At 41.6% G+C, this 27,734-nt stretch overlaps 2 protein-coding genes and 1 long non-coding RNA gene across 5 annotated transcripts in view; 1 reads left to right on the top strand and 2 right to left on the bottom strand.

The window, feature by feature from the left end:
- The window catches only part of KIAA1958 (KIAA1958 ortholog), a 182,256-nt gene extending 172,135 nt beyond the window's left edge, over positions 1–10,121 (bottom strand). For 2 of the 3 annotated variants that reach the window (XM_032164889.2, XM_058444756.1), the window contains exon 1: positions 9,832–10,060. The gene's annotated coding sequence lies outside the window, so the exon portion shown is untranslated. Of the gene's footprint in view, positions 1–9,831 lie in introns of all 3 variants that reach the window. The other variant, XM_032164888.2, reaches the window with a different exon arrangement.
- LOC131384336 (uncharacterized) overlaps positions 9,888–27,734 on the top strand; it is a 34,029-nt gene continuing 16,182 nt past the window's right edge. Inside the window, exons 1-2 of the long non-coding RNA XR_009215078.1 lie at positions 9,888–9,969; positions 10,408–10,559. This is a non-coding gene — a long non-coding RNA (uncharacterized LOC131384336). The remainder of the gene's footprint in view (positions 9,970–10,407; positions 10,560–27,734) is intronic.
- Positions 25,211–27,734, bottom strand: part of HSDL2 (hydroxysteroid dehydrogenase like 2) — a 92,768-nt gene continuing 90,244 nt past the window's right edge. The window contains exon 11 of the mRNA XM_032164890.2: positions 25,211–27,181. Coding sequence (XP_032020781.1) covers positions 27,069–27,181 — 113 coding nt within the window. The 3' untranslated portion in view covers positions 25,211–27,068. The remainder of the gene's footprint in view (positions 27,182–27,734) is intronic.

Below are 27,734 nucleotides of genomic sequence, written 5' to 3'. Positions count from 1 at the left end.
TTTCTTTATGTTGAAATATACACTCAGAAAAAGGCAGCAATAAGTGAACTTGCTGACATTTCACAATTTCACAAACAGAACCCACTTATGTAACCAGCAACCAGTTCAAGAAACAGAACCTTTCCAGCAGCCCAGAAGCCTCTACTTTCTCTGTTCTCGTCACTGCTCCTCCAAGGGTAGCCCCTATTCTGGCTTCTAACAGAATAGAATAATTCTGCCTGTTTGAGGACTTTCTATATATGCAGGCATATAGTATAAACTCTGCTCTGTCTGGCTTCTTTAGCTCAACATATGTCTGTGAGAGTCATACATACTACTGCATGCAGCTGTAGACTGTTTATCACTCTCATTGCTCTACAGTATTCCATTGTGTAAATATACCATGATGTATTTATTCAATCTGAGTCAGTTTAATATTGCTGTATAACAAATCACCTAAAAATTTAGTGGCTTAAAACAGCAATTTCTTATTTCTCACAATTCTATGTTTTCTGGGTAGTTTCTCCTCTGGCTTTACCTGGACTTGTTCATGTGGCTACTTTTAGCTGGAAGGAAGCTCAGCTAAACTATAAGGTCAAAGATGGCCTCACTCACAAGTTGGTCATTGGCTGGGCACCAGGATTCTCTTCCATGTAACCTCTCCTACTCCAGGACATCCTTATATAGCGGTCTCAGGGCATCATTTCCCGGAGTATGTAAGCACTTACCAAGCTTCTGTTGCATAATGCTTGCTAATGTCCAACTGGCCAGAGCAAGTTACACGCCAAAGTCAGACTCACTGTGGAAGGGAACAACAATGACTGATGCCCATTTGGACAGATTTCAGTTTGGAGCAATGACAAATGTGCTATGAGCATTCTAGTCCATATATTTGGGTGAGTATGGATCTTAGAGTAGAACTACTGAGTCACAGGATTTGCAGCATATGTCCAGCTTTAGTAGATATAGCCATACAGCTTTCCAAATTGCTGTACCACTTTACATTTCCATTCCAATTTACACTTCGAATAGCAGTGCAGGAGAATTTCAGCTATTCTACATCTTTATACTTGGTATTTTTCATCTTTCTCATTTAGCCATTCTAATGAGTACACAATGGTACCTCATTTTTATTTTAATTGAGTGGCCATATTTTTAAAATACTTCAGATAAGAAACAAAGGAGAAAATCTTCAAACCATAAAACCAGGAAAACTGTATTTGTCAGTTTCCACCTCCATCACAGAAACCTTCTCCAAAAGTACAGGTAAGACCATCTAATTTAAATATGACCTAGAGAGAACAATTAAATTAAAAAGTACAGTAAGAAAAAAGATGAGAACTGTAACATATTTCAAAATGAGTAAGAGGAATTAAGAAAATAGCCAGGCACAGTGCCTCATGCCTGTAATCTCACCACTTTGGGAAACCAAGGCAGGAGGATCACGAACCCAAGAATTCAAGACTAGCCTTGGCAACACAGTGAAACCCGTCTTTACAAAAAAAAAAAAAAAAAAATTCAGCTGGTAGTGGTGGCACACATCCATAGTCCTAGCTACCTGGGAAGCTAAGACGGGTGAATCCCTTGAGCCTTGAATGACAGAGAAAGGCCCTGTCTCAAAAAGAAAAAAAAGAAAAAAGGGGAAAAAATTTTAAAATGATAGAAGCTATGGAAGAACAGCATACATCAGAAATTGAAAAACTAAAAAATGAATCTTGCCAGATAACAAGAGGACGTACAATAAGAAATGACAAAGTTCATGACAGAACACGAAAGAAAAAACTCAGAAAGGAAGTGAAAACTAGAAAGAACACTAAACCTAATAGATACCACCAGGTACAGTGGCTCACGCCTGTAATCCCAGCACTTTGGGAGGCCGAGGCAGGTGGATCATTTGAGCACATGAGTTTGAGACCAGCCTGGGCGACATGGTGAAACCCTGTCTCTAGAAAAAATACAAAAATTAGTAGGGCATGGTGATGCACATCTGTAGTCCCAGCTACTTGGGGCTAAACTGGGAGGATCACCTGGGGCCAGAGATGTTGACACTGCTGTAAATCACGATGGTGCCACTGCATTCCAGCCTGGGTGACAGAGACTGTCAAAAAAAAAAAAGAGATAGATACCATGGAAAACACATTGAAGACACTAAAGCCTAAAATAGAAAAAAACATAAAAATAAAGCAAACATAAAAAAATAAGAAAAAATAATATTAAGGTATAGATATAAGAAGATCCAACATACATATAATAGGAGGCCCCAAAGACAGAAAATGAAAACAATGGAACACATTACTAAAGAACTATAATTGATTAAAATATGAAAAAACACTTGAGCCAGCCGGGCGCGGTGGCTCAAGCCTGTAATCCCAGCACTTTGGGAGGCTGAGGCGGGCGGATCACGAGGTCAGGAGATCGAGACCATCCTGGCTAACACGGTGAAACCCCGTCTCTACTAAAAACACAAAAAATTAGCCGGGCGTGTTGGCGGGCGCCTGTACTCCCAGCTACTCGGGAGGCTGAGGCAGGAGAATGGCGTGAACCCAGGAGGTGGAGGTTGCGGTGAGCCGAGATCGCCACTGCACTCCAGCCTGGGGGACAGAGAAAGACTCCGTCTCAAAAAAAAAAAAAAAAAAGAAAGAAAGAAAAAACACTTGAGCCAATATAATAAAAAACACTGTATCTAGAAGAATTAACAGGGAATGGTCAACAGACATTCTAGTAAAATTATTGGCTTTAAATATGAAGAAAAAGCCCTTGGGTATCTAGGCAAAAAGATAAAATTAAAGAAAGAAAATCATATTGGTATTAGAGTTTGACAACATTTTACCAGAATAGAATAGGACTCAGCAAACTAAAGCCTATGGACCAAATCCAGCCCACTGCCTGGTTCTGTAAATTAAGTTTTATTGGAACAGTCAGGCTAGTTCATTTACACACTATCTATAGCTGCTTTTGCAATGCAATGGCACAGTTAAGTAATTGTGAGGGAAATCAGTGATCCACAAAACCTAAGATAATTATTATTCAGTCTTTTACAGAAAAAGTTTGCCAACTCCTGCAAGAGAGTAACATTTTTAAGGACAGTTGAGGGGAAAAAAATGTGAGTCAAGTATTTTTATTCAGTCAAAGTGACCTTGAACTATAAAAGCCACAGATAAACAGTGTTAAATATGAAAGGCAAGGGATACATTTCACATGAGCCACTACAAGAATTCAATGAACTTCAGACTACTAAATGATTACAGAAGCTTTACCATAAGGACTTCTGTTGCACACTGAATATATTTAACTGTAAAACTAAGACTAATGCAAAGGTAACACAGTAGCATATGATTCACATATGGCAAACAGACAGAATTGAGAAATCTTGGGGAGTAAGAACTGACTGACCCAGGGGCTTGATTATGTATGGACAATGGGATTAAGAATAAAGAAGGAATCAGAGATAACTCCTAAATTTCTGGACTGGGAAGATGGATGGAAGGTGGTACCAACTCACTGAGCTAGGGAATAAAAGAAAAGACACAGATTTGAAGAGGACAGTAAGTGTGGGGCATGTTGAATGTGAAATGCTTGTGGAAAATTAAGTGAATATATCCAGTCGTAGTAGGACACAAAGATGTGGATTTCAGGAGAAAAGCCCCGACTAGATATTAGATTCAGGAATCATCAGACATGCGTGAAAAGACCAAATAGTGCATAACTTACCATGAGAGCAGCAAGACCAACAGCTGAAAAAAAAAAAAAAAGCACCAAAAGAAACAAGTCCTCAGAACTCAGAAGAAAATAACAGCATTAGCGCTTCCACTGAATTTGGCCACAATAATATTCTCCAGTATTCCAAAACTATTAAGAATTTTGGCCAGGCACAGTGACTCAGGCCTGTAATCCCAGAACTTTGGGAGGCCCAGATAGGAAGATATCATGAGCCCAGGAGTTCAAGACCAATCTGGGCCACACAGGCCTCAACTCTACAAAAAAAAAAAAAAAAAGTTAGCTGGGCTCTGGTTGTGCACCTGCGATCCCAGCTACTCAGAAGGCTGAGAGGTGAGAGGACTGCTTGAGCTCAGGAGGTCGAGGCTGCAGTGAGCTGTGATCACGTTACTGCGCTCCATCCTGGGCAACAGAAAAAGATCCTGTCTCAGACAAACAAAAAAAGGATTTTGTACTTTAAGTGATTCAAAATAAAACATTTAAAAACAATGAATACGAAGAGTGAAAAACAAAAAGCCTTTAACTATCTACTTTATTTTTAATGACTATATATAGAGTTGATCATATTGCTATGTATTTGGGCCTGGGACTCAAGTGACAAATTGCCAACGGAGTAAAAAAGACATAAAAGATGAAACCACACAAAATCCCACATGTGGAGTGAGGTATGTATGTATGTATGTAGGTAGGTAGGTATACATGCATGAAAGGCAGTAGGTAGAGGGATGGACTGTGTTACGGGCTGAACTGTATTCCTCTCAAATTCATCTGTTCACATCCTAAACCCTGGTACCTCAGAATGTGACTTACAGGGGAAGTAAGGCCTGGAATAGAGGTAATTAAGGTAAAATGAAGTCATATGTGTGTGCCCTAATCCAATGTAAGTGATGTTCTTAAGAGGAAATTAGGACACACACATACACAGAGGGAAGACCAAGTGAAGCCACCTTAGGAAGACAGCCATCCATCAGCCAAGAGAGGGGCCTTAGAAGAACCCAACCCTGCCAACACTTTGAGCTTATACTCCTAGCCTCCAGAATTGTCAGAAAATAAACTTTTGTTGCTTAAGACCACCAGCCTGTGAGTCTTTGTTATGGCAGCCCTAACAAATTAATACAAGCTGAGAAGAGGAAGTAGTCCTAGCTGGTTAAGAATTCACACATATTGTCAACTCCGTCCCAGAAATATGAAGTCCTATAACAGAAAAAAGGGTAGAGCTTTTGATATATGGTGATTATGCCTTAAATCACGCAAGGAAAATATTTTTAAAATAATAAGTATTTCCAGAAGAAAATGTAAGAAAAAACTGAAGGGATACAATACTTGCAATTAAAAAAGGACAGAAAAGGTTAAAGTAGTATCAGTTTTGAAAAAAAACAAGAATAAAAAGAGAACCCAACCAAGATGTATCCTATGCATGAAATCAAAGTTAACCAAAGAGTAAATGAATCATCTAAAAACAATCCAGAGAAGCAAGGGAAAGCAATGGAAGCAACTTCGGATAATTATTTAGACTTAAAAAGAGTTATGTGTATGTTATTTTAATGTTTAGCTAATGAAATCCTTGATGATTAACAAACAAAAAACATTTTCGGGCATCAAGTGAAAAATATATTTCCAGTAGGTTTTAATGGAATTTTGGTTCTTTGCAGGTTTCTTAAGGGAAAAAAACAAAAAACAAAACAAACAAACAAAAGAGCTAATAATTACTAGCCATTCCATATATATTACTTTTTGTCCTGTGTCTGGAGCTAAAGAGTCCATAGATATCCAGAGGAGGGTAAGGTGAAGGAGAAAGCTATTCTCTAACTTGCAGCAACCAAGCGGGGAGCTACTCCCCGGCGCTAGGTTGGCCAAAGTTCATGCAGAGAAGAAAAAAAGCTAGAGTAGAAATTCAGCATTTTATGGTAAGATTTTTAATGTTTTTAAATATTGCTTCAATGTTTTAACGTCTTCTTAAACTTTTTTAAAGTTATGGCTGGACGTGGGTTCACACCTATAATCCTAGCACTTAGGGAGGCCAAGGCAGGAAGATCATTTGAGTCCAGGAGTTCAAGACCAGCCTGGGCAACACCACAAGACCCCATCGCTACAAAAAATAAGAAAAATTAGCTAAGTGTGATTGATGGCACATGCCTGTAGTCCCAGCTACTTGGGAGGTTGAGATGTGATCCTTTGAGCCCAGGAGTTCGAAGAGGCAGTAAGCTATGGTTGCACCACTGTATTCCAGCGTGGGCGACAGAGTGCGACCGTGTCTCTAAAAAACAATGTTATATCTCACATCAAAGTTGTATAATTTCTCTTTTGATACATAATATTACTTCCTTTCAGTATAAGAATATCACTGTTGTCCTAGACCAAGATTCTTTGCTTTCCATATTATTTTCAAGTGTAATAACATGTTTCTGAAATACATCTTCTTTGTCACTAGAGCCATTAGCATTAACAGTATGAACACTAACAGTGAAAAAGCTCTCCAACTGTTTAAGTGTAAGACTTTGCAAAACAAACTTGAATACGGCTGCATAATTTGCCTTTCTCCAGAAAAGCCTATTAAACTTTGTTGGCATTGGATACAAAATAAAATTCAAAAATTTGCATTTTCAGTACTTTTGGTTTCTTGACCTTTATTTGAATTTGAGACTAAGCTTTACCAAACAACAGAATTTACACAGTAACTAGCCAACCATAGTCCTCATTATGGAATCTATGCAGTGCATTTGTTACCTAGGAAACGGACCAGAGCACAGGCAGAGTGCAATTTCAGTCTAGCAAAAGAATTCTCCCATCATGCTAGTAAATAAAGTCCATAAATCAACTAATCAGAAGCAAAGTCAAGAAGTATCACATAAGAGTTAAGCTCAATGGAAACTTTTTTAAAGGAAAAAAAGAAACCTGTGGGGCTTCCTCAGGCAACTATGCAGATCTCTTAAGTAAATATTATGAGCAGGTTTCTTTACAAACACAAACTGTCAGAAAATAAACTGTTCAAAATAAATGGCTTCTCTCCAATCTTCAGCTTCTCTATTTTTGACAGTACTTAAGAGAAAAAGCTTCTTTAGAGCCAGCCTCATACATCTGGTACCAGAATATTAATCCAAGAATGAAATCTGCATTTTCAGCAAGCAGCATGGGGTTGGTGCTGTTGTTAAACAATGCAGGATGATGATAAAGGCTGGAATGAGAGGTCACTGTCCACACCTCTCACAGCTGACCTGCTTCCCCACCAGGCTACAAAAAAATGTCAAAAAGAAAGACTTGAAAGTCACAGATCTATTACAAAGAATAAAATTGTTACTTTTCAGCTTTCCATTTATTGCTAATGAAAACACTAGTCATTTGAGCATTCCAGTTAACATAAAGTGGCCATTTTGGGCTTCTTGTAATGATACTACATTGATAACCAATAAACAGGAAAATGCTAGAAAAGTCCATGGATTTTAAAGCCTATCAAATTTAACTGTGGACGGCTTAATGTTGTTTTAAAAAGAGAAGTTGGTAAATGTCAGCTATATTTAAAAATCCAGTTTTATACAAATTCAAATTTTCTGGAAGTAGCACTTATTTGTCAAAATAAATGAAAAAAATTTCAAACACGAAAAATGAAAAATAATTTATATGCCTTCCTCAACACCAACTTACCAGAAAGAAAATCAGTTGAAAATATGTAAGGTTCTCTGGAATGCTTCTAATTACACTATTATTGCTGATTACACAAAAAACAAAAAATCCTTATCTACGTATCAGTCAAAAAATAAAAAAAACACAAAAACATAAACAAAACAAGGTGTTATCTTTTAGCTAGCCCACATAAAGACTACATTGATGATCTCAGAAAACAGTTAGGCACAACTACAACTTTGCCAAAACAATTCTCAGTACAGGCCACACTCAATGCTTAGTTACACAGTGACTCTTTGTTAAATCTTATCACTACCACTGACAGCCTTGTAAATATATAAACAAGCAATTCAATTGTTAGCTTATCTTTTTTAAATATTTTAAAGAGCTAAGGAAGAGTATGCATATCCAAATGCTGAAATTCTGAGAGTGGTCTAGAACTCCATTCCTGGATTCACCATAAAGCCTGACCAAATTTCAATACCTCTTCTCTTTGCGCTATTATTAGGAATGGAGAGGGACAAGGAACGCTAGTCAAGGGCCTACCAGAGCCACATACTGAGCTCTGTGCCTCTGTGCAGAATTTAAATTCATTTACCTAATGCAGACTGGAAGTCAAAGCAGAAACTAGTAAAATTTTATCAACTAAAAGGGACTGGCTTGATCACTGCTAGGTTTTAAGTAATGTGTGTATAAATCTACACTCCAGGCATTTACAAAATTAGGCATGCAATAATATTAATCTGTTTAACTGGGACAAGAATCTAGGATAAATTTTTCTCCTAGAAAAAAGCACTATTTTAAGCATACTAAACTTTTATAATGACAAAAATCAGTGTGTCTAAAAAAAAGTGCATTAAATTGTATACTGTTTCCTAATTTTTAAATCTCAATGAAAATTTAAATAATACATAATTTTCCACGTTTTTCCTTCAAGTTTAGATGATAATGCTTTTTGTTTTTTTAGGAAAACCTCTATTTTTTACAGATGACTGTCCATATAATTGTATGCATGGCCCCCAAAACTGCTTCTCCGTTTTTTTAATCTCCTGGGTAACTGTCAGACTTAAGTTTGTCAATATAAATTCTCACAGGGTGGGCAAAAAAGTTTCCAGAACTGAGCAGTAGATTGAGATTAATACAGGTATAAATCTATACCTGCATATTAAAAATCTGAATCTGTAAAATTAATTTTCTGGGTGCTTATTCAACCTCATTTATTATTTGAATATCTACAAATACACAGCAACCGTTCATGAACTTAGCTAGCTAATCAAATAAGACAAATCAGAAACATCACCCTACAGTATTTTTCAAAACACTGTGTCCATATCCATGCATAACCCAATCGTTGGGTTATATACATGGAATAAAATAGGAAAAGCACAATCCTAGGGGGAAAACTCAATTCTGACATTCATGGTCTCATGGGTTGGGAAATATCTCATATCTTAAATCAGCAGAAATAAAGGCTTCAGCCTGAACGGAAAGCTAGATCATTGTTTATTGCACTCCAATTTAACCTCCACCATGGAAGCTGTCACTACCTGACTGGCTTGTTAGCTGTTTATTTCGTCGGGAGAGGATTCCGTTTTCCGAATCCTAACGAGTTCGGGAAAAAACAAAACTTTACTCCTAAACTTCAAAACACACACACACACACACACACACACACACACACACACACACACACAAAATAAATATATATAATTGTAAAAATCACAGCCATGTTCATTTTTTTAAAGTCTCTATCTAAAACCTTAAAGAAAAAAAAGACTTGAGGGAACCAAAAACATTCTTTGATTTTGGTTTGACGTTGATCAGTCCAACTTCCTCCTACCCAGGGGAATACATTTCTCGAGATATTTGATAACAAACACAAATCACTGTGCGCAGCCTCAGATGGGGGTGGGGGGGGCGGAAGAGCCTTTTGGAGAAAGCCCTCCTCCGTTAGAAACAATAAATAAGGGAGCGAAGCCATGCACGTTCCTTCACACACGCCCCAAACGCACCTCGGCGAGCCACCCGAGGAAGAAAACTAGTGGGGCAGAGCCCTGAACCACCTTTCTTTCTCCATAAGCATCTCAAGACTTGGAAACTAAGAGGACAGACCTTTTCCTCCTCCTTCCCGCCCTCCTTCCCACCTCCGACAGACCCAAGAGCAGGAGCACGGGCGCCAGCCCCACGCACTGCGCCTGCAGCCGCCGCTGAGACCCTAGCTGCCGGGCGGCGGGGCGGCCCGGGGCAGGCGGACCAGAGCCGCCGCCGGGGGTCTGTGCGCCTCGCACCCCCAAGCCCAGCGCTGCCGACGAGCGGCCGCCCGGGTCCCTGCCCTCGCTCTGGCCTCGCTCCCCCGAGAGGAGACAAAAGGAAGGTTCAGCCGGGTCACCGCGCGGCCGCTGACGGCGAAGCAGAGTCGACCCCGGCGCGGCCGCCCCCCACACAAAGGGGCTCCCCGCCTGGGTCGCGGCGTCGGCGCGCTCGTCCCCGCCCCGCGCGCGGGCTCTCACCCACCTGCAGGTGTCTGTGCGTCTGTCCATAGGAACGCGGTCGACGGGGGGGCCTGCGGGAGCCGGGCAGCCCGGGCTGGACGGGGCGGGCCGGAGGGGCCCGAGGGCGAGAGGAGAGCGGCCGGAGGGCCGGGCACCGAAGGTAAGTGGCGCGGGGAAGGCGCCCGGCAGGCGGCGGACCGAGGAGCGGGGCGGGGGGCGGGGGCGCCAGCCTGGCTCCGCCGACCGGCGCGCGCCGCTCCGTGCGCCCCGAGCTCCGCGCGCCCGGCTCGGAGCGCGGCGGGCGGGCAGGGGGCGGGGCGCGGGCGGGCCGGGGCGGGGCCGGCGAGCGGGGCGGGGACTCGGACCCCGGGCTCCAGCCGGCACCGGAAACGCGCCGTGGTCGGCGAGACCCACAGGAAGTGTGTAACGACACCTCCTACGGCACGCACCGAGCTCGCAGTCGTTGCTGCCCGGAGGAGGTGTAGACCGAGCCTCCTGCTGCACACACGCGCGCACGCGGCGGCCGGCGCGCTGGCCCGGGAGGTTTGGAGCAACCGGTCTTCCGCGCACACGAGCTCAGTCCCTGCTGCCCCGACAGGTGTGGAACCCGCCATCCCCCCTATGGTGCGAGGAAGTGTACAGCACCGCTCCCTACTACACGTCCCGGGCCCGCGGTCCCTGATGCTCCCCGGAGCTCTGTGGACCTCCACTGAAACGCAAGGAGCAGACAGAATCTACACCATCCGTGAGGTGTGTGATTCCCCTTAAAACGCATTGAGTAGAGTTACCTCTCCGCCCAGGGATGTGCATTAACACTTTCTACCGAGATAGTACGTACAGCCCATAGTCACCGTTGCCCCGTGAAGGTGCCCAACAACCACTTGTAACACGCACACCCCTATCCCATCGAGGGAGCGGGGATGCTTAATGACACCTAAAATACGCTAAAACTAGGTCCTCCAACAAACCAGAGACACAAGAACACCACCTATACGACTCAGCACAGCAAAGGTGAAGCTGGACTTGCTAGGTGCTACCAGGCTTGGTCCACCTTTATTTTGCCTAACACTTTCATAGTACTTGCTGTGTGCCCACAGTTTGCACTGAGTGCTTAGCGAATATTTATTTAATCCTAATAACTCTACATAGTGGGTGCTATTAACATTGCCATTTTATGGATAAGGAAATTGAGGCACAGAGAAATTAAGAAATTTGTTCAACATCACATAGATAGTGGCTAGAGGAGCCTGGATTCATTCCAGACAGTCTGGCTTCAGAGTCTGCTCTTAAACTCCCTTTCTATTTACAGCACTGACCATCTCCAAAACAGTAATCATGGTAATAAATAACATTTACACCATATCTGTCTGGCCTTATGTAGTGCCCACATCTTGGCCTCACCTCATCTGTGACAGGCATACCCCAGTCACTTGTACCCTTGGAGTAGGTAAGGGAAGAGAAGAATATTTTTGAGGGAGAGAAAGACGCTAACTTAGCAAAGGAGAAAATATCCAGGGTCGTCCAGAATCCAGGCAGGTAACTTCATTACCACATCAAGCATGTTCTGTCTTTTAGGGTAGCTTCTGCCAACCCCTCTCCATCTCTAGAGCTGATTCAGGTTGATGTTCTTAACACCTTCCTCTGTCAACACTCTTCCAGGTCTAGGTTGAAATTTAAAATCTGTATATGTTGACACAGTAATGTTTGTACAAACAAAAAAGACCAAAAATGAAAACCCCCTAGTTAATTGCTGCATATTCTAAAGATGGGATCTTGTGGAGAAATTGGAACTCTTATGCAATGCTGATAGGAATGTAGATGGTACCACCACTATGCAAAACAGTGGGGAAGTTCCTCAAGAAACTAAAACTAGAGCTACCGTATGATCCAGCAATCCCACTTCTGGGTAAATATCCAAAAGAATTGAAAGCAGGATATCGAAGAGATACTTGCACATTCATGTTCATTGCAGCACTATTCACAATAGCCAAGAGGTTGAAGCAGCCCAAATGTTCATCAACAGATGGATAAATGAAAAAGTGATATATACATATAATGAAATATTATTCAGCCTTAAAAAGGAAGGAAATCCTATCACAGGCTACAACATAGATGAACCTTGAGGATGTTGTGCCAAGTGCAATAAACCAGTCACAAAAGGACAAATACTGTTATGATTTGACCTATATGAGGTATGTAGAGGTATGTAAACTGTGGGATTATGTCAAACTCGTGGAAACAGACAGTAGAATAGTGGCTGCTAGAGGGTAGAGGGAGGGGAGAATGGTGATATAATTTCACTGGGTATAGAGTTTCAATTTTGCAAGATGAAAAAGTTCTAGAGATGTTACACAATAATGTAAATATAACACCACTGAACTGTGCACTTAAAAGTAGTTAACAAAGGTAAATTTTAAATTGTTTTTGCCACAATTAACTTCAAAAAAAATCTAATTTTATTTGTTTAAAGGATATTTCATTACAATGAATTTTTGTAATGATGCAGGCATCCAACCATGATGAGGTACCTTGTTGAACAAACTAACTCTGCCACTGAGAACAATGAAAGCGGTTTAAAAAAATAAATAAATAAGTCTGTTTAAAACAATTGGAGAGCAACCCTGTCATCCAAGGCTTGAGAATCCAAGAGCCCCCAGGAAGAAGAGAAATACTCTGAAGTGAGTCCTGCATTCTCAGCCACTTTTCCTTCTCAGGGCATTGTTGATTTGTGTCTAGGAGTGTAGAAGTCAGAAAGAAGCACCCTAGAGCTTACCGGCAGTCTTATTGGCCTGGAGATACAAAATTTGGAGTCAAGTCTATTAAGGCAGTGAGGACTTGAGAAACCAAGATCCTAGAGAAAGCAATCACAGTAAACCTAGTGGGTTGGCTGAGGGCCATAATCCTGGCACTTTGGGAGGGTGCAGCAGGAGGATTGCTTGAGGCCAGGAGTTTGAGACCACCTTGGGTAGCATAGTGAGACCCCCATCTCTACAAAAAGAAAAAAAAATTAGCTGGGCATGGTGGCCCACATCTCTAGTCCCAGCTACTCAGTAGGAGTAGAGGAGAAAGAGAGAGAGAGAGAGAGAGAGGAAAGGAGACCTGTGGGATTATGCTTTTATTAGGTCTATAGGCATTACGCCCTTAAAAAAACACATGCGCAAAGGAGGGGAATTTATTTCCAAGACTCTGGTGTTAACCATTAGGTTTTTGTTTTGTTCTGTTTTGTTTTGAGGCAAGGTCTCGCTCTGTTGCCCAGGCTGGAGTGCAGTGGTGTGATCTCAGTTCACTGCATCCTCTACCTCCCTGCCTCAGTCGATCTTCATGCCTCAGCCTCTTGGGTAGCTGGGACTAGAGATGTGGGCCACTACGCCCAGGTAATTTTTTCTTTTTGTAGAGACAGGGGTCTCACTATGTTACCCAGGGTGGTCTCAAACAGTCCTCCTGCCACACCCTCCCAAAGTGTCAGGATTACAGCCCTCAGTCAACCATTAGGTTTTTTCATGGTCAGCAGCTGAGGGATGTGTTGTGTTTGGGGGTCTATAAGATGAACAAGTGGGCTATACCTCAACCACACCGGGTGGGGAAGTTTGTTTTGTTTTGTTTCTTGAGACAAGGTCTTGCTGTGTTGCCCAGGCTGGAATGCAGTGGTGTGATCTCAGCTCACTGCAGCCTCCTCCGCCTCCCAGATTCAAGCGATTCTCGTGCCTCAGCTTCCCGAGTAGCTGGGATTACAGGCACGTGCCATACTGCCCAGCTAATTTTTGTATTTTTAGTAGAGGCAAGGTTTCACCAGATTTGGCCAGGCTGGTCTTGAACTCCTGACCTCAAGTGATCCTCCCACCTTGGCCTCCCAAAGTGTGGGATTACAGGTATGAGCCACCACTCCTGGCCAGGAGGCTACGTTTTAACAAGGCCAGAGGTGACGGTGGGGGGTTGGGTGTACAACTGGGTTTCAAAAGACTTAGGCCAGGCCTAAAAATGAATGCCAGAGCAGCAACTGTATTAAAAAATTTATGACACTGGTACATGCTTCAACATGGATAAACCTGGAAAAGTTTACAAAGCTATGGGAAAGGAGCCAGTCACAAAGGGTCATATATGATTCCATTTATATGAAATGTCTAGAATATACAAATCAATAGGGAGAGAAAGTAGACTAATAGTTCCCTAGGGCTGAGAGGTTTCGGTGGAAATGTGAGGTAACTACTAAAGAGTAAAGTTTCTTTTTGGGGTGATGAGAATATTCTAAAATTGGATGATGTTTATGAAACCCTGATTATACTAACAACTACTGAATTGTACATTTTAATGGGTGAACTGTATGGTATGTAAGTTATTTCTCAATAAAACTGTTTCAAAAAGAAAGCATCAAATGCAAATCCTAGGCCAGGCATGGTGACTCACGCCCATCATCTCAGCACTTTGGGAGGCCAAGGTGGGAGGATTGCTTGAGCCCAGGAGTTTGGGACCAGCCTGGGCAACAAAGTGAGACCCTATCACTACAAAAAAATTAAAAAAAATTAGCCGGGCGGTGTGGCACACATCTGTAGTCCCAGGTACTTGGAAGGCTGATGTGGGAGAATTGGTTGGTCCCAGGAGGGTCAAGGCCACAGTAAGCTGTGTTTGTGCCACTGCACTCCAGCTTGGGTGACAGAGCAAGACTGTCTCAAAAAAAAAAAAAAAAAAGGAAAAAGTCCAATAGAGGGCAGAGTCTGAGGAAGGGGCACAGGTGCCATGTCCAGCAGGAACAACCCCCTAAAACAGCCCAAGAAGCAGGCCAAGGAGACAGATGAGGAAGATAAGACTTTCAAACAGAAGCAAAAAGAGGCACTAAAACAAAATGGTATGTTAGAACATTTCTCCCAACAATTGGAGAATACAAGTTCCTTTCTTTCATTATTTTTTTTAATTTTTTTTTGAGACAGAGTCTCACTCTGTCACCCAGGCTAGAGTAAAGTGGATCATAGCACACTGCAGCCTTGACCTCCACGTTCAAGCGATCCTTCCACATCAGCCTCCCGAGTAGCAGGGACTACAGGTGGGTGCCGTCATACCCAGCTAATTTTTCTTTCCTTTTTTTTTTTTTTTGAGACGGAGTCTCACTCTGTCGCCAGGCTGGAGTGCAGTGGTGCAATCTCAGCTCACTGCAACCTCCACCTCCCAGGTTCAAGCAATTCTCCTGCCTCAGCCTCCCAAGTAGCTGAGACTATAGGCATGCGCCACAATGCCCAGCTAATTTTTGTATTTTTAATAAAGATGGAGTTTCATCATGTTGGCCAGGTTGGCCAGGATGGTCTTGATCTCTTGACTTTGTGATCCGTCCGCCTTGGCCTCCAAAAGTGCTGGGATTACAGGTGTGAGCCACCGCGCCCAGCCATACCCCGCTAATTTTTATTTATTTTTATTTTTTTTGTAGAGATGTGGTCTTGCTATATTGCTCAGGCTGGTCTTGAACTCCTGGGCTCAAGTGATCCTCTCACCTAGGCCTCCCAAAGTGTTGGGATTACAGGTGTGAGCCACCATGCCCAGCCTAGATGTTCCTTTTAAGTGCATATATAATGTTCACTAAAAAAGGCCATGTAATTAGCTATGAAACAAGTTTCAAAAAATTTAAAATGATTGAAGTCACAGAGTATATTTTCTAACCCACCGTAAAGCTAAATTTGAAATCAATTATAGATCAATATCTGGAAACTTTGAATATTTGAAAATTAAACATGTTTCTATATTCCTCATTGATTAAAGAAGAACTCAGAAGGAGGAAAATCTCTCGAAGTGAATGAAAAATTACACAATATATCAAATGTTTGTGGGAAAATGCTAAGGCAGTTCTAAAAGTGAAATTTATAGCTTAAAAGTTTGTATCATAAGAAAAAGAGGGCCCAAGAGAATGAACTAAGTTTTAATCTTCAGAAGCTAGAAGAAAGGACATATTAAACACAAAGTAGAAGAAAACAAATAATGAAGATAGTAGAAATCAACTAAAACAGAAAACAGACCCCCCCAAAAAAAAGTAAGAAAGAAAATAAAGGAAAACATAAAGTATTTTGTAAAAAAATCATTGCCAGGCATGGTGGTTCATACCTGTAATCCCAGTGCTTTGGGAGGCCAAGGTGGGTGAATCGCTTGAGCCCAGGAGTTTGAGACCATCCTGGGCAACATAGTGAGACCTCGTCTCTACAAAATAAAAATAAAAATATTAGCCAAGCATGGTGGTGTGTGCTTGTGGTCCTAGGTCATCGAGAGGCTGAGGTGGGAGGATCACTTGAGCCCAGGAGTTTGAGGTTGCAGCGAGCTGGGATCATGCCACTGTACTCCAGCCTGGGTGAGAGTGAGAATCTGTACTAAAGCTCCATTTACATTAGTCAAAAAAAGAAAATGGACATTACTAATTTCAAAAATGAAAGAAGGAATTCATAGACATTAAAATGACAATATAGAATATCGAGGTCAACTTTATGCTGCTAAATTGAACAACTTAAATTCTTTAAGAGACAAAAATGACAAAATGGGCTCTAGAAAAAAATACAGATTTGAATAGTTTTCTTTCTATTAAGATATCGAAGTCTGGCCAACATAACAAGACCCACAAAAAAGATTTTTTTTTTTAATTAGCTGGCATAGTCACATGCTCCTGTAGTTCTATCTACTCAGGAAGCTGAGGCAAGAGGATTGCTTGAGCCCAGGGGTTCAAGGATACAGTGAACTATGATTGCGCCACCCCACTCCACTCCAGACTAGGTAACAGAGCAAGACCCTGTTTCTAAAAAAGAAAAAAAAATTTGAATTTGCAATTTAAAACTTTCCCTTAAGGAAAATCTGGCCCAGATAAATTCACTGATAAATCTGATAAATTCTATCAAACTTTTAAGAAAAAAAATGCCAATCTTTCAGAAACTTTTTTGAGACCAACATTACTCTCAGACCTAAAACAGACAAAGGCATGTCAAGAAAACTACAGCCCAGGCCCGGCGCAGTGGCTCATGCCTGTGATCCCAGCACTTTGGGAGGCCGAGGCGGGCAGATCACGAGGTCAGGAAATCGAGACCATCCTGGCTAACACAGTGAAACCCCGTCTCTACTAAAAATACAAAAAATTAGCCGGGCGCGGTGGCTGGCGCCTGTAGTCCCAGCTACTCGGGAGGCTGAGGCAGGAGAATGGCGTGAACCTGGGAGGCGGAGCTTGCAGTGAACCAAGGTCGAGCCACTGCACTCCAGCCACTGCACTCCAGCCTGGGTGACAGAGCGAGACTGCATCTCAAAACAAAAAAAAAACTACAGCCCCAATATGGCAAACGGACACAAATACAAAATTGAATCCACCAATATATAAGTAATACAATATGACTAAATGGGATTTTTCCTAGAAATATAAAGTTAACTTTTCACTCAAAAATCAATTATTGCATTGTTTCTTCTTATGTAAAATAATAATAATTATTTTTTTTTTTTGAGACGGAGTCTCGCTCTGTTGCCCAGGCTGGAGTGCAGTGGCACAATCTCAGCTCACTGCAACCTCTGCCTCCCAGGTTCAGGCGATTCTCCTGCCTCAGCCTCCTGAATAGCTGGGATTACAGGTGCGTGCCACCATGCCTGGCTAATTTTTTGTATTTTTAGTAGAGATGGGGTTTCACTGTATTAGCCAGGATGGTCTTGATTTCCTGACCTCGTGATCTGCCCGCCTCGGCCTCCCAAAGTGCTGGGATTACAGGCGTGAGCCACAGCGCCTGGCTGGTAATTATTATAGTATATAGTTGGTCAAGAATCTTTACTATCTTTATATTGACTTAAACATCTCAGAATTGAGAAACAGAATTGCCTGGAAAAGAATATCATAAGGAAGATAAAAAGTCTAAAATAAGAGATTTGTGTGCTGTAAAGTTTAAAATCTCATCCCATGTTGGCCAGGCATAGTGGCTCATGCCTGTAATCCCAGCACTTTGGGAGTCCAAGGCAGGTGGATCACAAGGTCAGGAGTTCAAGACCAGCCTGGCCAAGATGGTGAAACCCCGTCTCTACTAAAAATACAAAAATTAGCCAGGCACGGAGGCGGATGCCTGTAATCCCAGCTACTCGGGAGACTGAGGCAGGAGAATGGCTTGAACCCCGGGGGTAGAGGTTGCAGTGAGTGGAGATCGTGCCACTGCACTCCAGCCTGGATGACAGAGGGAGACTTCCATCTCAATCGTGCCACTGCACTCCAGCCTGGACGACAGAGGACTTCCATCTCAAAAAAAAAAAAAAATCTGATCCCATGTCTTAGTATGCTCAGGCTACTGTAAAAAAATATAATAAATTGAGTGGGTTATGAACAACAAAAACTGATTTCCACAGTTCTGGGAGTTAGGATTACAAGATCAGTGTACAGGCAGATTTGGTGTCTGGTGGAGGCCCACTTCTTCATAGATGACCATCTTTTCCCTGTAATCTCCAGTGGAAGAAGGAGCAAAGGAGCTTTCTTGGGCCTCTTTTATAAGGGCACCATTCCATTCATGAGGTCATATTACCTATTCATATCCTCATGACCTAATCATCTCCTAGAGGCTGCACCTTCTAATACCGTCACCTTGGGATTAGGATTTCAACATATAAATTTTAGGGGAACACAAACATTCAGACCATAGCACCCTACTAGTTATATACCATTATGTTGACTAGATACAGCTATTTGGTTTCAGTTTAAAGAATTCCCTTAAGCAATTCCTGCAAGGCAGGCCTAATGGTGATAAACTCCCTTAGCTTTTGTTTTTCTGGGAAAGTTTTTATTTCTCCCCCATTTCTGAAAGACAGCTTTGCTGGATAAAGTATTATTTTTTGGCAGTTTTTTTCCTTCACCACTTTGAATGTCATCCCACTACCTGCAGGATTTCTGAAAATTTCTGAAAACTTTGCTGATAGTTGTATTGGCACTCCTTTGTATGTGGTATGTTTCTTATCTCTTGCTGCTCTCAAAATTTTCTGTCTTTGATTTTTGGTAGTTTGATTATTATGGGCCTTGATGTACTCCTCTTTGGATTGTAATCCTCTTTGATTGGAAAACTCTGTACTTCCTATACTGCTTGTTGGTGTCTATCCCCAGTTTAGGGAAGCTTCAGTTATTATGTATTTATTTGCTTATTTTTATTATTATTTTTTGAGACAGAGTTTTCATTCTTGTTGCCCAGGCTGGAGTGCAATGGCACAGTCTCAGCTCACTGCAACCTCTGCCTCCCGAGTTCAAGCAATTCTTCTGCCCCAGCCTCCCGAGTAGCTGGGATTACAGGCATGCACTACCATGCTAGGCTAATTTTGTATTTTTAGTAGAGATGGGGATTCTCCATGTTGGTCAGGCTGGTCTCAAACTCCCTACCTCAAGTGATCCACCCGCCTCAGCCTCCCAAAGTGCTGGGATTACAGGCGTGAGCCACCATGTCCAGCCTATTATTTCTTTAAATATGCTTTCTGGCTCTTTGACTCTTTCTGCAGTTTCTATTAAGCAAAGGTTTGGTCTCTGGATGGTGTCCCAAAATTCCTGCAGGCTTTCTTCATTCTTTTGTCTTCTTGCTTCTCTGACTGGATAATTTCAAATGTTCTGTTTCCAGCTCACTGATTTATTCTTCTGCTTGATTGAGTCTGCTATCGAAGGCTTCTACTTAATTTTTCCATTCACTCATTGTATTCTTCATCTCTAGAATTTCTTTTTTATTGTTTCTGTTTCTTTCTCAAACTTCTTGTGTATTGTTTTCCAAATCTCATTAAATCTTCTATCCATATATTCTTATAGTTTATTGAACTTCTTTATTATAATGAATTCTTTGTCATTTCCTAGATCTCCATTTCTTTGGGGCCCATTATTGAAGCTTTATTAGTGTCTTTTGGAAGTGTCGTAATTCACTGATTCTTTGCAATCTTTGTGTCCTTGCATTGTTGTCTGAGCATTTAAGAAGACCACCCCTGGCCAGGCATGGTGGCTCACGCCTGTAATCCCAGCAGTTTGGGAGGCCGAGACGGGCAGATCACGAGGTCAGGAGATCGAGACCGTCCTGGCTAACGTGGTGAAACTCCGTCTCTACTAAAAATAAAAAAAATCAGCCAGGCGTGGTGGTGGGCGCCTGTAGTCCCAGCTACTCGGGAGGCTGAGGCAGGAGAATGGCGTGAACCCAGGAGGCGGAGCTTGCAGTGAGCTGAGATTGCACCATTGCACTCCAGCCTGGGCAACAGAGCGAGACTCTGTCTCAAAAAAAAAAAAAGAAGAAGAAGAAGACCGCCTCCTCTTCTGGCTTTTGAAGGTGTTCTTTGGCAGGAATAGACCTTCACTATTTAGCCTGTGATTCTGGAAGGGCCAGCTCCCAGATAAGCTGGAATGACCCCAGACAGGCAGAGCTTGTTGTGATTTCTGTAGTTGACTGGGCTACTGCCTTTGCTCTGATATTGGGTAGAGCTGCTGGCTGAGTACTGTGATGGCTTTCGGTCAGGTTAGTCACAGGATATATTCCCTAACCAAGCAATTCTGATATTTGGGATCTGCAGTTAGGCAAGGCTGCGGGCTGGGCTTGGAAGTTAGGTGGAGTCATTGCTTGGGACAAGTGGGATCACAAGCTATGCTCCTTAGAATTGCACAATTGAGGCTGGGTGCGGTGGTTCACGCCTATAATCCCAGCACTTTGGGAGGCTGAGGCGGGTGGGTCACGAGGTCAGGAGTTCCAGACCAGCCTGGCCAACATGGAGAAACCCCATCTCTTCTAAAAATACAAAAATCAGCTGGGCGTGGTGGCAGGTGCCTGTAATCCCAGCTACTCGGGAGGCTGAGGCAGGAGAATCGCTTGAACCAGGGAGGCAGAGGTAGCAGTGAGCTGAGACCATGCCATTGCACTCCAGCCTGGGCGACAAGAGCAAAACTCCATCTCAAAAAAAAAAAAAAAAAAAAGACACAATTGAGGATCGCCCCCCTGTCAGGGTGGAACTGTGGGGTGGGCTTTTGGCTGAGTTGAGTGGTTGTTTGACCTCTCAGGTCAGGCCAGTCTGGCCTGAGAACATTTTTCTGAAATGTTCAGTGGTGGGAGTCTTCCTGCCTAGGTAGGTTGTTAGGTGGGATTTTTGGCTAAGGGCTGAGTAGATCTTCATTTGACTTTCTGGGTCAAGCTGGTCTAGCTCCTTCTCTCCAGTGCATGGAGGCGGGAGTTTCCTTGCTTGAGTAGGATTGTTGGGGTGGGCTCCGAGGCTGGGCACAGAGACTAGCTATCTAAGGACTCAAACTAGCTTGAAATTCCCACCATGCTTCTGAAGGTGACTAGCTCAGCTTTGTGGGTGGACTTTGAGACTGGCTGGTATCTCTAATCTGGTGTAGAGGTATTACCAAGATCCATGTGCTGGTTACTATGACCTCTGCCTCCTTTCATTGTTTCTACCTGGCCCTGAGTGGTCTAGTGATGCCATTTCCCCAAGTGTTCCCCTTGAGGGGAAACCACAGTGGGCTGCCTGGGAAACATCTCAGAATACTAGGTAAGCTAGATGACTGTCTGAATTTCTCTTTTCCCCAGTAGAAACTGTGGGCCAGGAGAATCTTCTCTGTCTGGCATTGTGCTGACTTGGAGGGAAAGGGGTGCCACAGCTGGAATAAGACTATTCTTCCTTGGGCAACATAGTGAGACACAGTCTCTTAAAAAGGGGGAAAAAAAAAAAAAAAGACTGTTCTCCTTACCCTTCTAATTCAGATTTCATTCAGTTCTGTGGACCATGTGTGTCTCAAACTTGTTTCCAAGTATTGGGTTTTACAAAAGGATTTTCTGGCCTGTGGATAGTTTCTAGTTGAACTTTCTGTTGGTTGGGAGTGAAGCCTGATACTTCCTAAACTGCCATCATTCCCCTAGATACAGCTATTTGTCTCTATTTAAGTACATTTGGCTTCAACGAACATGGGTTGGGGAAAACAGCACAATATTTTTAACTTAAAAAATCATTTTAGACCAGGCAAAGTGGTTCACGCCTGTCATTCCAGCACTTTGAGAGGCCAAAGCAGGAGGATTGCTTGAGACCAAGAGTTTGAGACCAGCCTAGGTAATAGCAAGAGCCCATCTCTAAAAAAAGTAAAAGTAATTTTAAAAAATCATTTTAATTCACCATATTAATAGAATAAAGGGGAATAACCTAATCATCTCAATAGATAATAGAAATAGCATTTGACAAAATTCAGCAATCATGTATGATTAAGAATACTCAGCAGATAAACAACAATCAGCCTGATAATGTGCATCTACAAAAAAACGCCCTACAACTATCATAGTTAATGGTGAAAAAACACAGTGTTTTCCCCCCTAAGACTAAGAACAAGGCTGGGATATCCATTTTCACCACCAATATTCACCACTATACTGTGGGTCTAACAGTACAATATGACAAGAAAAAAATATATAAGGCACGCAGAATGGAAAAGAAGAAATAAAACTGTCTTTATTTATTTGCAGATAACAATCACATACATAGAAAATCCTAAGGGATTTACAAAAAAAGCTGCTAAAACTAATGAGATTTAACAGTATTGCAGGACACAAAGCATTTCTGTATCCTAACAAAGAATAATTAAAAACTGGAATTTAAAAAATTATTTAGGCTGGGCATGGTGGCTCACACCTATAATCCCAGCACTTTGGGAGGCTGAGGTGGGAGGATTGCGTGAAGCCAGGAGTTTGAGACCAGCCTGGGCAACAAAGTGAGACCTTGTCCACACAAAAAACAAACAAAGCCAGGCATGGTGGTATGTGCCTGTAATCCCAGCTACTTGGAAAGCTGAGGTAGGAGCCCAGGAAAGCTGAGACTTGGAAAGCTGAGACCTTGAGCCCAGGAATTCAAGGCTGCAGTGAGCTATGAGCATGCCACTGCACTCTAGAATGAGTGGCAGAAAAAAGAAAACATCCGTGCACTGAGGGATACTATGATAGCATTACATGACTGTTTTGGGAAAAACTCTAAACCGTTTTTCCTCTGCTCTCATACTAACACAACAACAATCATCAACACACAAGAAGAGTTCTGTGACCAAATGTGTGAGGGTTTTTCCCACACACTAAGCTGTGGACACCAAGTGGGTGTCCTCCAATTTTATTCTGACACTATCTACTTGGAGATAGTGGGTCTCACTATGTTGCCCACTATCTACTGTCTCCAAGTAGATAGTGTTAGATGCCACAGGTCGAGGGCTCAGTCCCCAAAACTGCCCCACCTCCCAGACACCAGTTGTAACTCTGGGCCTCTGGAAATTCTGACCAACTGGCTTCAAGTTGGGGTTCCCACAACCTCCACTTGGGGTTTGATTAATTTGCTGGTGCAGCTCACAGAACTCAGGGAAACATGTTTACTAGTTTATCGCAAAGAAAATCATAAAGGATACATATGAAGAGATGCATAGGGCACAGTACTGGGAAGGGGCACAGAGCTCTCCAGCCCTCCCGCGGTGTGTCACCCTCCAGGACCCTCCATGTGTTCAGCTATCCAGAAGCTCTTGGAACCCAGTCCTCTTGGGTTTTTATGGAGGCTTCATTAAGTTGGCATTCTTTCCCCCAGCATATGGAGCAGGACCCTCTCTGGAATGAGGGTTTATATGACCCACAGTTCTGCCTTGCAGAGGTGAAAGGAAGGCAAGAGAAGATCAGAGAGATTCTGTTTCCTGAGCCCTATCTGCAAGGCCTAACACACCCAACATTGTAATAAAAGCTTGTAACAAGGGCTATGGGAATTATAAGCCAGGAACCCTGGACAAAAACAGATAGATAGATGGATAGCAAACACAATGACCCAACCTCATGGCATTTCACTCAGACTTCTATCTTGACTCTGAGAGACTCAAGATTCAACTTAAAAATGGCATCCTTAATTTTTTTTTTTATTTTTAAGACAGTGTCTCACTCTGCTGTCCAGGCTGGAGTGCAGTGGCACAGTCTTGGCTCAATGCAACCTCAGCCTCCTGGGTAGCTGGATTACAGGCCATGCTGCCACACCCATCTAATTTTTGTATTTTTAGTAGAGACGGGGTTTCACCATGTTGGCTAAGCTGGTCTCAATCTCCTGGCCTCAAGCGATCCGCCAACCTCAGCCTCCCAAAGTGCTGGGATTATAGGTGTGAGCCACCACGCCTGGCCAGCATCCTTAAATTTTTAAAGAACTGTGTATTTCACCTTCTGGCTGTGTTTGCCTTTTACATGTGTTAGGGCCTAGAAGCTGCAAATACTTAAAAAAAATGGTGAAATCTTACTAAAGATAAATTAGAATTATGATGATCATTATGTGGAACATTCCAGATGAATAAAACTGTTTGTTCATCTAAGAATTGAGTTAAAAAATGAGGGCTTCTGAATCAGGCCCTCCCAAGGATACCTATTGATGTGCAAAAGCTTCTAAAAAGATTTCAAAAATGTTTGCCTCTTTAAAAGATCTCATGTAGAAGGCAAATGAAAAGTTTAAGCAACTAGTTTATAAGAAAATTGAATCTGCCGACCTTTTCACTTAGTTACTGTTTTATTTCAAAGGCAAAAAGAAAGCTAAGTAATATTTATAAAAATTAGGCCCTTGGGTGAAGCAGGTTTTCTTCTTTTTCAGAACTATCCATCTGCGTCCAGAAATAGGAAACCCTTTGTCTGCTCTATTTGCTAATGGGCTCTGCCCTGAACTCAGTAATCTAGTTAAGAAACAGAAGCTAAGTTGAAAAGACCGCCTATTGAATTAAATCAGTCTCCAAAATTTGTATTTTCGGTATTTAGCCAGTTATTTTGAAACTCTTTGTAAAAATGTGTATCTATAAAGGAAAATCAGTAGAAATTCTTACAGTAGGTGAGAGCATCAGTGCAAATAAACCTCACCTTTGACCATTTTGTCTTAACTGGGCTTCTTAGCATCACCTTTCTGTCTTGGCAAATAACAATATTTAGGCCTGAAATGTAAGTTCTCTGCCTTTGAGATGTAAATTTTCTACCTTGTGTTACCTAGGAACCATCCCTTTCAAAGCACAATTCAGGGTAGAAAATCTTTAAATGGTTATTTAAAAAAGGGATGAATAGTGGACTGTGATGGGTTTAAAACAAAGGTTTAATCTACTAATGATTGGTTGGATCAGAGGAACTCATTGCTGGTCCCCTAACATTACAAAGCTCAAAACCAGTCAGCTCAATTTACTCCAATTTGGAAAAATTTTTTAAGCCAGAAGGCAGAGATTCCAATCGGCAACCTAACTAACAATCACTTGGGGCAATAATCAAGCAGATCAATCAAGAAAAGGGCAAGGTCCCTTGACTCAATCCCCCTGTTGGGATGGGTATAATTAGCAAATTCATGTTTTAATGGCCAGAACCCAGAGATTGCTGCCTCACGGTATTTTCTACTTCTAATTTTCCCAAACCTTTAAGAATGTCAAAGAATAAAATCTCAACAAATTAAATTGTAAAGATCTAATTGGCTTTTATTAGTCATTCATGAACCAGGTAGCATCCAGCCTACAAAATAAACAGAAGCCCCACCAGGTATGACAGAACGGTCTGCATTTGTAAGGCAGCACTAGCAGGAACAAGGAAACAGCATAGTAGAAATAGCACGTTGGTTAACATCAGGTTACTTCAGGTTACGTTCCTTGTGTGGATTAAAGCAGAGGGGGTTTCCTCATCATAATCACGCTTGCTCACGTTGACTGGACTCCCTTTGATCAGTTGCTGTGAATCTCCTGACTTGTTGAAACGGTCCTATTTTTAAGTTCACTTTGATTTCATGGACTCCATTCCTGGATGGAGAGGTGAGATCTTGGAGTTCCATTCAACATAAATATACTAGAAAGTTTTTGTTAGATAGGGCTTGTTAATTTTGGCCTTGGGCTAGTCCTTTCCCATCTCTGATCCTCTGCTTCCTAACTTGTAAAATACAGATTAAATTCTCCTAACATTATGATTCTAAGAAATGTCAGGATTAGCTAAATTGCTTAATGGCACAATATTAGAGTGGAAGATGAGAAGCAAAATTGTTACACTGAGCAAGTATTTTTAACTGATTGAAATGAAAGATAAGAGCTTTTTTAAAATTTATCTTCCCCTCAACCCTTCCAGCCTCTCAAACCACTGGATTAGCTTGCTGGGGCTGCCACAAAAAAATACCACAGATTGGGTGGCTTTTTAATTTATTATGGGGGTAGAGACAGGGTCTTACTATGTTGTCCAGGCTGGCCTTCAACTCCTGGCCTCAAGCAACCCTCCTGCCTCGGCCTCCCACAGTGGACGGCTTAACAACAGAAATTTATTTCTCACTATTCTGGAGATTAGAAGTCAAAGATCAAGGTTCTGCTGATTTTGTTTCTTCTGAGGCCTCTCTCTTTGCTTACAGATAGCTGCCTTCTCACTGTGTCCTCTCCTGGTCTTTGTTCTGTGTATGCATCGCTGGTATCTCTTATGTCCAAAAGACACCATGTTGGATTAGACTAACAGCCTCCTTTGAACTTAGTCACCTCTTTAAAGGCCTCATCTCCGAATAGTCACATTCAAAAGAAATGGGCGTTAGGACTTCAACAAATGAATTGGGGGTTACACAATTCAGCCCATACCAATGACCTAAGGTTCCTGTTTCAAAACATTGTAGCCAAATGCATACTCCTAGGGGGAAAATTATTTTGTTTTAGGACAATTTATACATTTTTAAATGGAACACATACTGCAATTTGTTAAATTACATTAGTAATATTTTCCTATGGCTAAGTCCACTTGGAAAGCTAGTTATCAAAATGAAAAATGATTGTTTCATTTAGTCCTCTCCAGTAGTAGTTAATTCGTTTTTTATGATTTTTGTAAAATGCACTATATAAGATTTTCTTTAAAATAAGTATATAAAAATCAAAAACATCATTAAGATTTTCATTAGTATACAATCCAAAACTAAAAATTTTAAAACAGACTAGCTTCATTTTACATGACAAGATTTGAAAGAGCTAATTTTACTGCTTGATCTGACTGTCTGCCCAAAATACTTTTCTTGGAGAAAGACAGTGAATGAGATGTAAGGCTCAAAAGGTTAAACCCTTGAAATATAAAAACATATACTGTCTTAGAATCCCACTTAATGAAGCTTATGTTTGATTAGCTTGCCATTTTAATTACAATTTCAAGTCTTTTAGAGACAAATTCTATTTTTTCCAGAACAAACGTGCATATCCTTATAATGCAACAGGTAAGAAAACAAACATTAGATTTTAACTGTTGAGTTTTTTTTTTTACTTTTGAGCATAGCAGTCGACATTTTTTTTTATATTTTCCTTCACAGTCTGGCATTCATCTGATTCATTAGCTTCTCCAATTTGATTGCTAGGGCCATGTTACCTTTAATCTTCAATTTTCCTGACATGAATGCCATTGTTGGTTTTAGTTTCCCTAAAATGAGAAAATGAGAGAGGGAAAAGCAACCATTAGTGCCCTTAGGGATATATTGCTTTAAGAACATGCATTCTAAAAAGAATCTCCTTGAGTTCTATAAACCTCAGAAGCATAGAAATTTTTGTTACAGCATTTTATATCAGTATCTTGGGAATCCCAATTCCTAGACTTACATGTTAACAATATCTTATAAGAGCTAGCATAAAAACAACAATCAGCAAAAGATTATATCAAATGCTTTTACACTAAAAAGATTTTTATACACCAAAGGATACACAGCCTTCAAATGAATTCTGGTAAACAAATACTGTCTATTTTAGTTAATTTTCCAACTTACGATAGTTCATTAAACTTTTAACATTTCAAGTTTTAGTTCAAAAAAACAGTGTAAATGAACAAAATATTCTTAAGAAATGATCATTAAAAGTATAGTGTATGGACACAAAATATGTGTTAGCATTACTTTAACCACAGAAATGCCAGGGTATAAAAAATGTGAGCATTAAAATAGAATTGTAGCTAATAACAACATGTAATAAATATGAGCTCC

The sequence above is a fragment of the Hylobates moloch genome, unplaced genomic scaffold, assembly GCF_009828535.3.
Source record: "Hylobates moloch isolate HMO894 unplaced genomic scaffold, HMol_V3 SCAFFOLD_10, whole genome shotgun sequence".
NCBI lineage: Eukaryota > Metazoa > Chordata > Mammalia > Primates > Hylobatidae > Hylobates > Hylobates moloch.
Note: the sequence above shows the minus strand (reverse complement) of the source record. Positions and strands in the feature narration are given on the sequence as shown.